General features: G+C 36.2%; 1 protein-coding gene across 2 annotated transcripts in view; it reads right to left on the bottom strand.

Moving 5' to 3' along the window:
* Positions 1 to 13,689, bottom strand: part of Nxph2 (neurexophilin 2) — an 80,741-nt gene extending 67,052 nt beyond the window's left edge. Inside the window, exons 1-2 of one of the 2 annotated variants that reach the window (XM_011239035.3) lie at positions 13,396 to 13,571; positions 4,501 to 4,608 (exon numbers count right to left, since the gene is read on the bottom strand). In XM_011239035.3, the coding sequence (XP_011237337.1) occupies positions 4,501 to 4,503 (3 nt within the window). In that variant the 5' untranslated portion in view covers positions 4,504 to 4,608; positions 13,396 to 13,571. Of the gene's footprint in view, positions 1 to 4,500; positions 4,609 to 13,395 lie in introns of both variants that reach the window. The other variant, NM_008752.2, reaches the window with a different exon arrangement.
* Between the last annotated feature and the right edge of the window lie 458 nt (positions 13,690 to 14,147).

Here is a 14,147-nt window from a genome sequence, read left to right as displayed (position 1 = left end):
AATAAATAAATATCACAGTCTAATTCTTAATTAGTGGAATGTCGTAGTAAGTCAAAAGAAAGTTTAACAAAGATGATTCTGTGCTGGCCAAATATTCATATTGTGGTAAGATACACCTTAGAAGTAACAGCAGTGAAAAAATGGCATTAGGTTGAAAAAAGCAGCTTGTGGGGGAAACTGAAAAGAAATTTCAGAATATTCTGTGTCTAAATGGATATTACAAGGAATAAGGACAGAGGAGTGAAAAACTGAATAAAAATAGATGAATAAATATATTCACTTTGCTTTCCTCTCCAGGATGACTCTTATTAACTTTCAATTTGGGAAAATTCAAAATCACCTCAGGGATGGATCATTCCTATGGAGATTATGATACTAATTAAAGAGAGAAGACCCATCCAGGGTGGGTGGCATTACTTCTGGCTAGGATCATAAACTGCATAAGTGGAGAACGGGATCTGAATAAGTACCATAGAATTCATCACGCCAAATAGCCTACAATTCTGTTCCTATTGCCATGCTTTCTGTGCCTGCTGCTACATATTTCACAGCATGATGGACTATTTTCTTCTGGATCTGAGATTCCAAATAAATTCATTTCTCCTTTATGTTACCTCCATAAACTTATTTTTTTTACCTTATCAGACAGGAAAAGAAACAGAAATTGGTCCTGATAAGAGGGACTGCTGCATTGATAGAGCTAGCCATGTGGCTCTTGGCCTTTGAAGCTAGCTAATAGAAGGAAGATGAAAGAGTTTAGTGTTTTGAGTAAGAAAAGCCACTATTTAAATATTGTAAGAAGAGCTTATAAAGCCATTCTTGTAGGAGAATGAAAAGCAATAATTATAAGAGAACATAGACCATAGAGTCCTGCTCCTGCAGTTGTAGAAGTTACTCTGTTTTGGACTAAAAGGAAGATGCTTGTATGATATTTTGGTCAAGAATCTGAATTTGTTCAGCCCACATTCTGAGAAAAAAGTTGTGAGAGAAGTTGAACTTAAAAAGGATGGATTAATTTGCTTGGCAAGATATGTGTGAGCAACGTGAAGGCAGGCAATTAAGCAACTGTCACTGTTATGGATTGGTGACATTAAAGAACAAGCTACTGCCTTGAGTGAAAAACCCTACTCATCTAAGGCTCCAACTTGTAAAGACATAAATTCATAAGAAAGGAGAAAGACTGAACTGAGAATGTGTCTGTGGTGGTTCTCTGATCTTCTAAATCAACTACTTAGAAAAGTATTCCCTCAGGAAAGAAGATATAGTATAAAAGGGCCAGGTTGCATCATGAACTGGCAACAAAGATTGGCAGCATTCTCTACATGATACTGGTTATGTGAAGGAGGAATCACAGGTAGTAGCTGACAAGATCCAACTTGTGGATGGGTCAGAGTTTCCATGACCTTAGGAGGCCATTACATGATGCTGTGTGTGGTGATTTGAGAAAAAAAAAAAGTGTCTCCTATAGGCGCTTATTTGTATGCTTATTCATCAGGCACTAGAACTGTTCAAAAGGATTATAATGATTAGGGGGAATGGTATTGTTTGATTAGGTTTGTCCTTGTTCGATAAAGTTTGTCACTGGGTTGGTCCTTGAGGTTTCAAAAGCTCAGACTTTCTCTTGACCCTCAGACCATGATGTAGCTCTCAAGCTACTGCTCCAGTGTCATGCTCCTAGTCATGACATTAAACTAAGCCTCTGAAATAGTACGCATGCCCCCAGTTAAATACTTTCTTTTATAAGAGTTGCCTTGGTCATGGTGTTTCTTCATAGCAATAGAGCAGTTAAGAATACACTATGTGTGTGAAGTTTAAGTTTAAATAGAGACTCTGGGATATTAGCTGCAAGGAGCATAATAAGCATTAAATGTAGTTAACCCAAGAGAGACTATGTGTGCTGCAGGCAACAAAACCTGGGGAGTAGGCCTACCCAAGCCTTTTGAGTTTCACCATAATTCACGAATATTGAATATAAAACTACAGGATTTAGTGTTTTCTGTACTGGACTTTGGTTCTGCTTTGTTTCATCATAACTTACTGTGACCTGCCTACTTTCAAGTAAAAATGTGTGCTTTGTACACTGTATATTGGAATTACAGAATGAAATATGTAGCTTGGTTTTTACTTCATAGTAGCTAATAGTTAAGAGACTCTGTACTTGTAAAGTATTATAACTACTAAGGGACTTTTAAGGCTGGGACTGAATGCATTTTTTGATTATAACATTATTGTAAGGATATAGAGATAAGGAACGGAAGACAATGACTTAAAAGAGTTCTATATGTCTCTGATCTAGAGAATTAGTGTCAGATTAGCAAGAGGGGAATACACAGAGAAACCTAGTTGGAAAAACAAACAAACAACAACAACAACAGCAACAGAAAGTGATGTGCTTCCAACTCTGCTAAAAACCCTTTGATCTACAATGGTGGCCTGCCTGCATGGTACTCTGATGCAGTAGTGGCACAAACATTCTGGGAAAAAGCTAACACAATATGACTGGACTCCATGACAGAGAAACCATACCTAGTACTGCTCTGTTGCCAAGAATCTGAAACAGGATAGACCTTGGGCCTAAGGGAAAGCCAAATATTGTTCTGTGAAAGGAACATAGTAATAAAATGACTCCTAATGACATTCTGCTGCATCCATATGTGGGACAGTAAACCATGCAAGGAAGTTTGGTAACATCTGAGTCCCTGGAAACTTGGTATACATACCCGGGACGGTAGGCAGCTCCCTGCTACCTGCCAGATACCTGGCCTGGAACATGTGCCACACTTCCCACATGAGGAAATGTGACACATGGTCACCTAGGTCCAGGACAAAGTTCTCTATGCTAATGAGGTACCTAGAAAGGGTTTAGCCAGTAAGCTGCTCTTCCTAGACTTTCCTTCCTAAAAAAGATATTTAATCTCTGGTCCACCCTGAGAAGTGGGTACACATTAATTTTTCATGATGAATAGTCAATAAATAAGGACTGTCTCTTTCATCAAGAACTGCCATGGGCAGCACCCAAAAGGCCTTTGTCTACTGAGCTGTTGCCTAAATCTCCTGTAGGAGGCCTATCTCCAACCCCAGACAACCCCTGCCAAGCTAAAGACAATCACTGATGAGTTAAACCAGATTCTCATTTCCCCTCAGCTCTAGGCTAGTTGCTGTCCTCAGCTAGCGGGCCCCCAACTCTGCTCTCAACTCCTCTGGATTCAACAGGGCCTAAATGTCTAGGAGTTTAGGAGCCCCTAGTCCTGGCCTCATTGCAGGCCCGTGCACTCCCAACAATTCATTCTCAACTTCTCTGTGCAGTTTTTTAGCAGTGACTAGATGACTTGGAGTCAGGGAATATTAGCTTTGGCTTTCCCACATCTTAGATTGAATTTTCCCTCCACAGAGCAATGTCTTGTAGCTTTTCTAAGCTCAGCACCCACCTTATCAGAGAAGTTTGCTTCTGTAGTAGACAGGAACTAAGTCGGAGACCTACAACTGGAGAATGTGCAGAGCTCAATCCTAAATGGAATGTTTTTATCAAATGTCTTATCTCAGGGCTCGGATAACTATTCAGAGGAAGTGAAAATGTATTGTAAAAGTCAGAGTCAGAAGGGGTGGATGGTACCAAGGAAAGAGAGTCTTTCAGACACAACAGGACTGATACATGTGGGAATTCAAGGAGTATGGCAGCATATATGTGTCTTGCACAGGTCCAAACCAGAGTTACAACACTGAGATGGGGAAATATACATAAACTGTTATCCCTAACTAAGAAGCTATCTCCAATTAACAACCATTCACTGATTAAAAACTGGTTTCTTCTAAGTAGTACATCACTGGATATACAAGCCATAAAGTTAAGAGCGGGCCCCATGCCCAGCAGTAGATGACCAACACAAAATGATCTAAAAGGTACTTTTGCAGAATTTTAATTTGGTCTCATATTATCTTTTTTGGGGCACTTTTTAAAACCTTGTGCTTTGCTTATATATTATGGTTTCAGATTTTAAGCTTTTATTGGTCCTGTTTATATGTGTTTGTTTATGTATTTGTTTATGTATTGATATGCATATATATCTTGTGTTCATTCTTTTTGCTTCTTTATTTTACTTTATACTTTTTAGTTGCTTTTATTTACCTGTTTGTTATCTAAGAGAGAGAGAAAGAGAGAAGGTATGAAATAGTAGATTGAAATAGTAGATTGAAATAGTAGATTGGCAGAAAGGAACTGAGAGGAAATGAAACAAGGAAGGAAAAAAATGAAGAGAATATATTGTGTTAAAATAATTTTATTTTCAAAAAAATTTTTAAAGGAATTACGTTTCAGTGTCAAGTAGACAAATATTTATATCATTGTGGTGGCTAATGTTAGTTGTCAGCTTGAAAAAGTCTAGAATTATCAAGGACATCATGCTTTAGGGATTCCTGTAGGGAATCAGCATTTCTTACTACTTAAGATGAGAAGACACAACCAGGACATAATGTAAATGGAGAAAGAGGACTGAACAGTACCATGCATTTGTGACTCTTTTCTTCCTGAGTCTGGATGCAATGCAGTCACCTAGTCCCCTTCTCATGATACCATGTCATCTCTGCCTGTCTTCCCTATGAGTATGGACTCTGAAAAAATAAGCCAAAAATAAACATTTCTTTCCTTAAGTTGCTTTTGTCAGGGCACTTTATCACAACAGGAAAGGGACAATTTTCCAAAAGCACTCTCCAAACTCTAAAGAAAGAATCTAATAATGCAAACTTATGAGTGCTAAAGATAGGGTAGATTCAGAAAATTTAAGATGCTTTAGAAGACAAAGAAGAATGAGCCAAGACAGATATAATTGTATTTTCCTATTCCAGCATCCTGTAGGAGAGTCCTAAGACAGTGCCAGTTTGGAGTAAACAGTAGGATATTATCTCAAATGTAAAAGTAAGAAATTTACAAACAAATATAGAGTGAATAATAATTATAGAAAAGCTGGATTAGCAGAACAACCTGTAACTAAATAATTGTGAAAGAAAGCAACATGAAGAAAACTGGTGACCTCCCCTTAGCACAACCCTACATGTAGTAGGACCATAGCATCTGCCAGTCAAGAGCAAGGCCACCCTGGACAGAAAGTGATTCTGAATACTCATTTCTTGCACAGAACTTCATTCAGTCAAGGCCAATTAGGAAGTTTTATGGAATTTGCTATGGAAACGTATTTAGAGTGTAGACCTAGGGAATAAATAAAGGTAATTTAAAATAAATGGGAAAGTATGATATGCAAATTCACAATTATGGAATACAACTTTGAAAGTCAAAGTATCAGTACCCATAGTTTTATGCTAAACAAACCTCAAAAAATCATAAAGCACACAATACTCCTTGAAAATCAATAGAAAGGTTTCAATCACAGTTGAAAATAAAGCTGAATAGGTAGCCATAGGATACATATAAAGCTTATAAAAGGTCTCTTCTCTCCAAACAAAAGGCTCAAGTAAGTTACAGTGACAAACATCTGAGGGGAAAATAATACTCAACTGTTTTACCTCCTCCCCCGTAATGAGTCTCCATTAGGCAAAAACTTTCTCTTTAACTACATACAGCTCTAGAACAATCCTGGAGCAGACTCTTGAGTGCTTCACTATTGCTATACTTTACACACAAATACAGAATCCTAACTTTTCAGTGAAATACTAATATACACAGATTATAGCTTATGAAAATGTAGGCAACTTCAGCTTTCTCAAAAAGAAGTAATGTTAGGAAGTCTATTATGAATTTTTTAAACATAAAATTTTATATTTGAAAACTATGTGGTCTTGTAAAATATGTAACAAGCACCTCAAATTAGTCTCTATTCATAGCATAAATTCATTTTAATATAAACTATAAAATTATATGCTTACCTTGATAGATTCTCAGAAACTATTAAGTTTGGAAACCCAGGATCAATGCCTATTTTCACTTTCATTCAACAATATTTCTTGGTTTTTTTTTGTTGTTGTTGTTCTTTTTGTTTTTTGAGACAGGGTTTCTCTGTATAGCCCTGGCTGTCCTGGAACTCACTGTGTAGACCAGGCTGGCCTCGAACTCAGAAATCCACCTGCCTCTGCCTCCCGAGTGTGGGGATTAAAGGCGTGCGCCACCACGCCCAGCTTAACAATATTTTTAAGGCCCACCTGTTGTAGTAAGCAAACTAAATTCAATAAAAAGAGCCAAATAAAAATATTATTTCCAAATGGTGTGACCTTTTGAAAAAATATAGTAATGTCAAGTATATATTATTAAAAATAATGTAAATCATAAGTGCAATATATAAAAACTTAACTACATAAAAATTTAAAATATTACTATATACTATATATTTTATTATATAACATAATATATAATAGGTTAAACATAATACACAATAAAATTATTAATATTAAAATCTATATTTCAGTGTAAATTTTAAAGTATCAAGTATAAAATATTATTTATGACCCCCTAAGTGTGTAAAATATCCAAGAACAATAAAGCAAAATTATGCTACTTCAATATTAAAAAGAAATTGTCAGGTTTAAAGACTATAAGAAGTCAACTGAAAATAGAATATTGAAATAGTAATGCATAGTGCCTAGCATACTTAGGAGCTGGTAAAATGCTCAGAAGATAACTATACTTGCTGGCAAGCTTAATAACCTCAATTTTATTACCAAGATGAACATGATGGAAGAATTGCCTCTTACAAGCTATTCTCTGACTATGTGTGCACTGTGGAATGTGTTACCCCAACATATACACACATGCACACACACACATACAAATAATTGTAATAAAAAATTAAAAAACATTTTTAAACAATTAGATGTGATAGTGTAGTAGAGTTTTAAAAAATCAACATATGATTGCATTGTGAATAGTATTAGATATTGTTAAATTTAGAAAGAAAAATATTTTATTTATTATATATATGTGTATATATATATATATATACATATATATATATATATACACATATATATATAATAATAGATGACTACACTGTAGCTGTCTTCAGACACACCAGAAGAGGGCATCAGATCCCATTACAGATGGTTGTGAGCCACCATGTGGTTGCTGGGAATTGAACTCAGGACCTCTGGAAGAGCAGTCAGTGCTCTTAACTTCTGAGCCATCTCTCTAGTCCATATTTAAGAAAATTTAAGCTACTTATTTTTAGGATTAGGCCAGCACCTTTGCTTTTAGGAATTTTTTAATAAGTGTTAAAAATGTTTTCTAGCCATGAAAAATCTAAGTATTAACTAAGTATTGCTTATATATTTTGATATATCGATGCTGTGAATACTATGAATTCTTACAACAGTAGAGCTCTACATAATATAAGAAAAATCCAAATATATCACTGCATTATGCCAGCATGTTAGGAAACTTTATTATACTTTATATCATGATAAAAGCATGCATACAAATAATATCTAGAAAAATATCATTATAGCACTAAGAATTTTTTAAACAAGACAAGATTAGTGGCTACTATAACTAAAACAAAACCATTAAGCTGGAGTCCCTAGAAGTAGATGCCATTGAGGTAAGCACTGAATGCAACTGATGTATCCAGGAAGCGCTTCCCTGGAAGTCTTTGAGAATAGGAGAAAGACACTGAAATGTGGACACTGGCAAAGCCCCACAAATGGAAGCTTTTGGCTGTTGAAGTAAGAGTTCTGAAAGCTAGGTACTCTGAAATCCTCTGCTGCTCCTAACTGGAAGTACATTACTCAGCCATAAAACTAGCACCAAATATGTATATGAACTGAGAACCATTAGCAAGGGAAATAAACTTGGTAAAGTTAAACTCAACATAGAACTCTAGATTCAGGAACATTTTCTTTTGTTTAAACAGGAACTGTTAATTTTGTTTAACTTGTTTGACTTTATGGCAAGACTTGCTTAACTAACCTATTACCAAACAAAGAAGTTAGGAACCTCTTAGTGTAGTTTTTGGGCAGAACAGGGACTTTCTGAGAAATTACCTTCAATATCGTTTTCCCAAGTTTCAATTATGAGTATTTTATAAAGATGACACTCAGCATGGACCTCACAATTGGCTACAAATGGATGCTGTCGTGAACCCAGAGTTGAAGTGGTTGAGCAAGTTCTTTATGACAATTTGTGTCTCAGAAATATTTGTTGCTTTTGTTTCTTCACCACTAAAGTAGGCACAGCATTCACCACTCTGAAGATGGCCATGAAGTAGAGTACAGGAAGATGTTTTTCAAACTATAGTCCTAACTTTATAACGTTACATGTTAGTGCACCTATCAAAATGGTGGTTTAAAAGAGATGTGCTTGGCTTTAGATATTCGAGTAAGAATTAGCAGTAAAATCTAAGTTAAAGTGAATAGCAAATGGTCTTCGATGCTGATCAATGCAGGTAGAAACTGAGGAACAAACTGCTGAGTCACCGTCTCAAGAGCAACATGCCTTTGAATTCTCCTTCCATTTCTATTTCAATAGCCATTCTCTTTAAAATGCTCCAAATCAACTCCTGGTTTAGATTACCTAAATGCAAAATTTTATTAATACTTGCTACGGTCACTACAAAATTAAGTGGTTCCTTCACTCCGCATTCACTTATTGTACCTGTTAACTGTGCACAACGTGCAGGTTCACACTCATCAGTCATTTCCACCATTAAACATTAAAGAAAATGAGGAGGAGAATTCTGGAACAGACAACACACACATGAAAACCAGCAGAAATTACACATTTTTTCCTACATAACCTACATTATTTCTTATATCAATATATTATTATTTACAGAGGATAACTATACATGTTACACTGCTTAAACTGGTGTATTTTTAAATTGCCCATTATGTGTCATAATTTTAAAAAATCATAATTGTGAACACTTTACAAAACAATGTATACAAAAGTTTTGTGCCTTTTAATTCAGTATATTTGTCCCAAACTCACCACCATTAGAAAGTCAAGTTTTACTGTGAAGCTATTTAAGGAACAAACCCCAAGACTAATTGTTTATTTCCTTTTATTATGTTTTACAGTTAAACCCAGTAGTGGTTTTCTTCACATTTGATAATTCATGCTAGAATTGTTGCTGGCTTTACCTTTTTAATTTTGTGACATTTGTATTTGAACCTTTGAAGTCTTTTGAAGTTAAAGATAATTTCAATTAAAATAGGCAGTATTCTAGAGAGGCGTGCGGAAAACACTGGCTAGTTTTCTGGTTGTAAAACTCTAATAAACCATAAATTATTTAATTTAGTAATCAGCATTTGAGTGTCAATTCACTTTTCATTTAAATGAAAGAAATGAGTAGATGTTAGTAGTTTGCCTAAGTTTTCCTTTTCCATAAGCAGAAATAGGAGTCAACAGCCCCAAATTATTCTCAAATATTCTTCTACATATGTCTCATTTACAGTATGGTTAAACCCTACGTACAGGTTTTATTTATACTAATGTTTATGCCAAAGAAGTAGTGTAAATTGTACAGCAAAAAACTAAAGATGTGATTCCTAAGATGAAAAGTGATAATCACTATTAAAGTGTGTTCTTAAGAGTAAATATTTGAAGCCGGGCAGTGGTGGCACACGCCTTTAATCCCAGCACTTGGGAGGCAGAGGCAGGCAGATTTCTGAGTTCAAGGACAGCCTGGTCTACAGAGTGAGTTCCAGGACAGCCAGGACTACACAGAGAAACCCTATCTTGGCCCCTTCCCCCCCCCCCAAAAAAAAAAAACACAAAAAAGAGTAAGTATTTGAAATAGCTTTTTGTTTCCTTTATCACAATAATGTCATTTTGGATATGTATGTCTGAGGCTGTTCAATGTGCTACCCAAGCCACATATTCTCTTACATCTGGGACCATTATTTAATCTTATTTCCACAATGTTTGTAATAGTCTTGGAACAAAATCTGGGTTAAAATAGGTAGTAATATTTATAGAATGTTTAATTGATTTGTAAGGAGAATCCAAGTCTTTTGACACAGTGCTCATTGTTCTTTGAGGAACAAATAGAAATGCAAATATTTAAAGTATCTATATCTCACAGTCTTAATTGGCCGAATAAAATGTGATGATATGCTAGATAATCTGAATATAGAAGAACATATACAAATCTGATGCTGGGTCATCATTGTGGTTTGAAGTTACAAAATTCCCCATTCTTTTAACACTGGTCACATATGTGTTAACTTTTAAACACATATGTTTAAAAAAGGAACAGAGACAAGAATGGCCATCTGAAAGACTAACTTCAACTTCTTAAATGAACTGATTAGGAGAAAACATTTTTCCCTAGTGCATTTCCAGTAAAATAAGTAAACATTCATTTTAGATTGTAATTTTAAAAGGAAACAATTTCTTACTGATGCTCATCTTAGAGAACCAGATAGCTGGATCCATATTAATTTGTTTCTGGATCCATATTAAAATGTTCAAAAATTAAAATGTCATAAAGTGTAAGTTGTCATGAATAATATAATATGTTAGATCTTTTTCTATAATATGAAAATATGAAAAGTTATTATAGAATACTTTGTTCTTTGACAAGATTTTAAGATTTAAAAAAATAGACTTGCCATTTTGGTCATATCATCATTGGTATCAGTTAACAAAATATTTAAAGAGAAACTTAATAAATTAAAACATTGGCTAGAATATCTGGTTTGAAATAGTTGAAAATACTTATTCAAAAATTGTATTATAAAATCATACATCTGTTCAACAAATATGCTACTTGGAAAACATTATCTCGTACATTAAATAAAATAATTTTAAAATATCACATTTTAAATTGTAACTATGTATAAATCAAAACTATAAAATATTAATTATAATTAATTAATTTAGTCACCAGATCAATCCAGAAATTAGTTTGCTGAATAATATGTCATAACAATACCTAGAAAGTAACCTTACATGGATGAATGCTGAGAATCATTCAGAATGATTTTTAAAGCAGTTTTAAAATAACCTTCTCCAAAATTAATATATTAAACACTAGCTTCTATCTAGTAAAAATGCTTATGGCTAAGATAGAAATGAGATTCTTTACAGAAACCTTGACTCAGCCTTGGGTTTCATTCCAGCGTAATTCTTTTTTCAAATCTTACCTAGCAATGCCTCAGGTACAGGTGTTCACAGAATATATAAATAGTTGAAGACAGTTCTGTGGCTTTCAGACTCAAAGATCTGTGGCATGCTTATATTCATCTTTCATTGTTACCAATAAATAACTAGATTATTTATGGTGTATTAATTAGCTAGCTAATACATAAATGTTGAACAATGCATTTTCAAATGCAATCTGACACATCATATTGTGTATAACAAGGCCAGTGTTTTTTTTATTCATGGGATTGCAAGAATTGCACATTTCAAGGTTCAGTGTAACTGCACCATATATAAGAAAGAAAGAAAGAAAGAAAGAAAGAAAGAAAGAAAGAAAGAAAGAAAGAAAGAAAGAAAGAAAGAAAGAAAGAGGGAGGGAGGGAGGGAGGGAGGGAGGGAGGAAGGAAGGAAGGAAGGAAGGAAGGAAGGAAGGAAGGAAGGAAGGAAGGAAGGAAGGAAGGAAGGAAGGAAGGAAGGAAGAAAGGGAGCAAGAAAGAAAGAGAGAGGATTGAGGGAACACAGAAAACAAAGATTAAGCAATATTTTCTTTTCTCTTTGAAAAATCTATTAGACAACATACTGAATTCCCCCAAAGGAGACTGTTTTGTGTGTAAAAAGCCCTTAACTGTGAACAGGCAGCACAGTCTCAGAGTAGGCCAAGAGACAGGACAGTTCCTGGGGTACAAGTGCCCTTTTTTAAGGTGTCACACTAATGCTATTCATAAGGAGAGTTGGTCTGAAAGTTCAGATTCACTCTAAATCTCAGGCTTGATATGATTCTTTTCTTCTGCACAGTCATCTGAACAAAAGATGACTATTGATCCCAGACTGGAAAATGTGTTTTGATGTTTATTGATCAAGTCTGTATGAGGGAAATTGTGATTGATAAATGGAAGACAGTGATGAATTATCACTTCTGGATAAAACAAAAGAGGCAATCACACTAAATAAGCATTACAATTACAAGTTCATTAAGGTAAGTGAAAAATACACACACACACATATGAGTGAGGTGATATTACATAATGAGGATGAACACAAAATTTTCTTTCCAGTATTCTGATTTTATAGGAGTGTAATGTAATAAACACAAAATGATTCAGAATAACATATTTTTAAATCATTGCTAGATTTCACATTAAACTAGATTTAATAAGTTATTAAAATTTAAATGTGATATTTTTACCATTGTACATTTTAATAAAAGTTAAAATCTGTAAGAATTTGACATCTGCTGAAGTCGTGTCATGAAACAACACTCATTTTGTTATACTATTAAATCCATAGGCTAATTTTCTTTATGAAGTGACAGAAAACAATGTACTGAATAAGATCATCACGAAAAGAATAAATGTATAATGAATACCCAAATGTGCATGTCCCTAGTAATCCCATTTAATTAGGTGTAATAACATGTTAAAAGACTGAGTAGATCTAGACCATGGAAGCGGTGCAAAGGTGTAAGAGCATACACACATTTTTCATAAGCTGCCTGCAACATTTATTAACTCAGCTTATTTATCTTTAAAAATTCTCACAAAATAAGTAGAAAAATTCTATTTATGGGATATTACAATTGGAGCCATTTAAACTCATTTCTACACTTGTGGTCAAGTCACTTTTTAAAGGTTTTATTTTAGGTCCACCTTAAATCTAATTAACTAGGAAAACATAAAGCCGGTCGAAACCTAGAGAGTTCTGAAGGCAGCTTGACTATCCTTAGAACACTCTGAATTATCTTTTAACATCCTCTATTATGTTCTGCAGCCTCAGTAGTTCAGGTCATGAAATCTGGGACCCTGAATTCAGCTAACTGCATGGAGCTGGCCATCAAAGTTGTTTTATGTCTCTAGCTGGTTGAAACCCCATTTCAGTTCCCACCTCCAGATGGAACACAGTGAAATATAAGCTGTCTCTAAAATCAGTCTTTATCTAAAATTTAACCATGCTTTGGAAGAAGTGTTCTCAGTACCTGGGGAAAAAGGAGTCACCAGGCCTCTTTGGGCAGCGGGGAGGTCTTTCAACCCACTCCAGTCGAGTCTATTAGCCCTGGCCGGCACCTAGCTTCCTTTTTATTCACACTTAATTTTAGATGTCAGTCTTACATTACCGCAACAGTACACCCCAACCCTCACTAAGCCCTTCCACTCGCCTCTAGGCTCCCCTGTCAAAGTGCCTTTCTTCCCCATCAACAGTAAGGCAATCTGAACTCTGGTCACAGTCTGAGATCACTAGGAGCAGCTTGGTTCCTAAGTCCCTTACAGATTTCCCGCTGAAAGATATCCCAGCACTGCAGACCAGGCACTCACCAGCTGCAGCAAGCCTGGGACTACAAGGAGAGGCAGCGGCCGCAAGCTCATCGTGCCAGCTGGCGCGATCTCAGGAGCTGAGCTCCCTCACCATCATCTCTCGCATCTCCACTTCGTGCAGAAGGCTAAGGACGTTGAGGACCCAGCGGCCAGTGGACAGAGAGCCTAGAAGGAGGGACGGGCAGGAGGTGTGGTTTGCGTGCCCTGAGCCTCTTTCAAGTGGTAGGAAAGCCGCAGAGCTGCAGGGCTTCTCTCAAACTGCGCCTTGACTCTGTCGTGAGCAGCTGGAGGTCTGAGGATTCGAGGGTTTGGGAAACACTATCGCGACTGCCGGGACAGCTAGAGGCTCTTGTTCAGGAGCTGGGCGCAGAGTTCTGCACAGACAGAGCGCTCCGCCCAGCATAGGCGCTGTTAGGTGTGCCTAGCGCAGGGCGCACGGAGAGTCTGGCACTTGGTTAGGGAGGCAGAAGGGTTCTCCCTTGATGAATGCAAAAAGAATGCGCGGTGATGGCTCTCAGAAAATTTGTAAGGAAGGTTACTCAGAGTTCTGGGGAGGCATGAGGGTCGAGGCATAGGGAGAAGTGAAGGGGATTTTATGAAAGGGAAGTGGCCTGAGCCACAGTCTCATAGGGGGAACCATAGCTTTCCTGGAGATTGAGAAATTCCCCTGTTGCTGAGAAGGCTAGCCAGATTTCTGGAGTTGGGTGCTTGCAGGAAGCTCGGGGGAGATCAAATTGTGCCAGTGGCAGGAC

Source organism: Mus musculus, chromosome 2 (genome assembly GCF_000001635.26).
Source record: "Mus musculus strain C57BL/6J chromosome 2, GRCm38.p6 C57BL/6J".
In the NCBI taxonomy this organism is placed as follows: Eukaryota; Metazoa; Chordata; class Mammalia; order Rodentia; family Muridae; genus Mus; species Mus musculus.
This window is presented reverse-complemented; position numbering and strand designations above follow the sequence as displayed.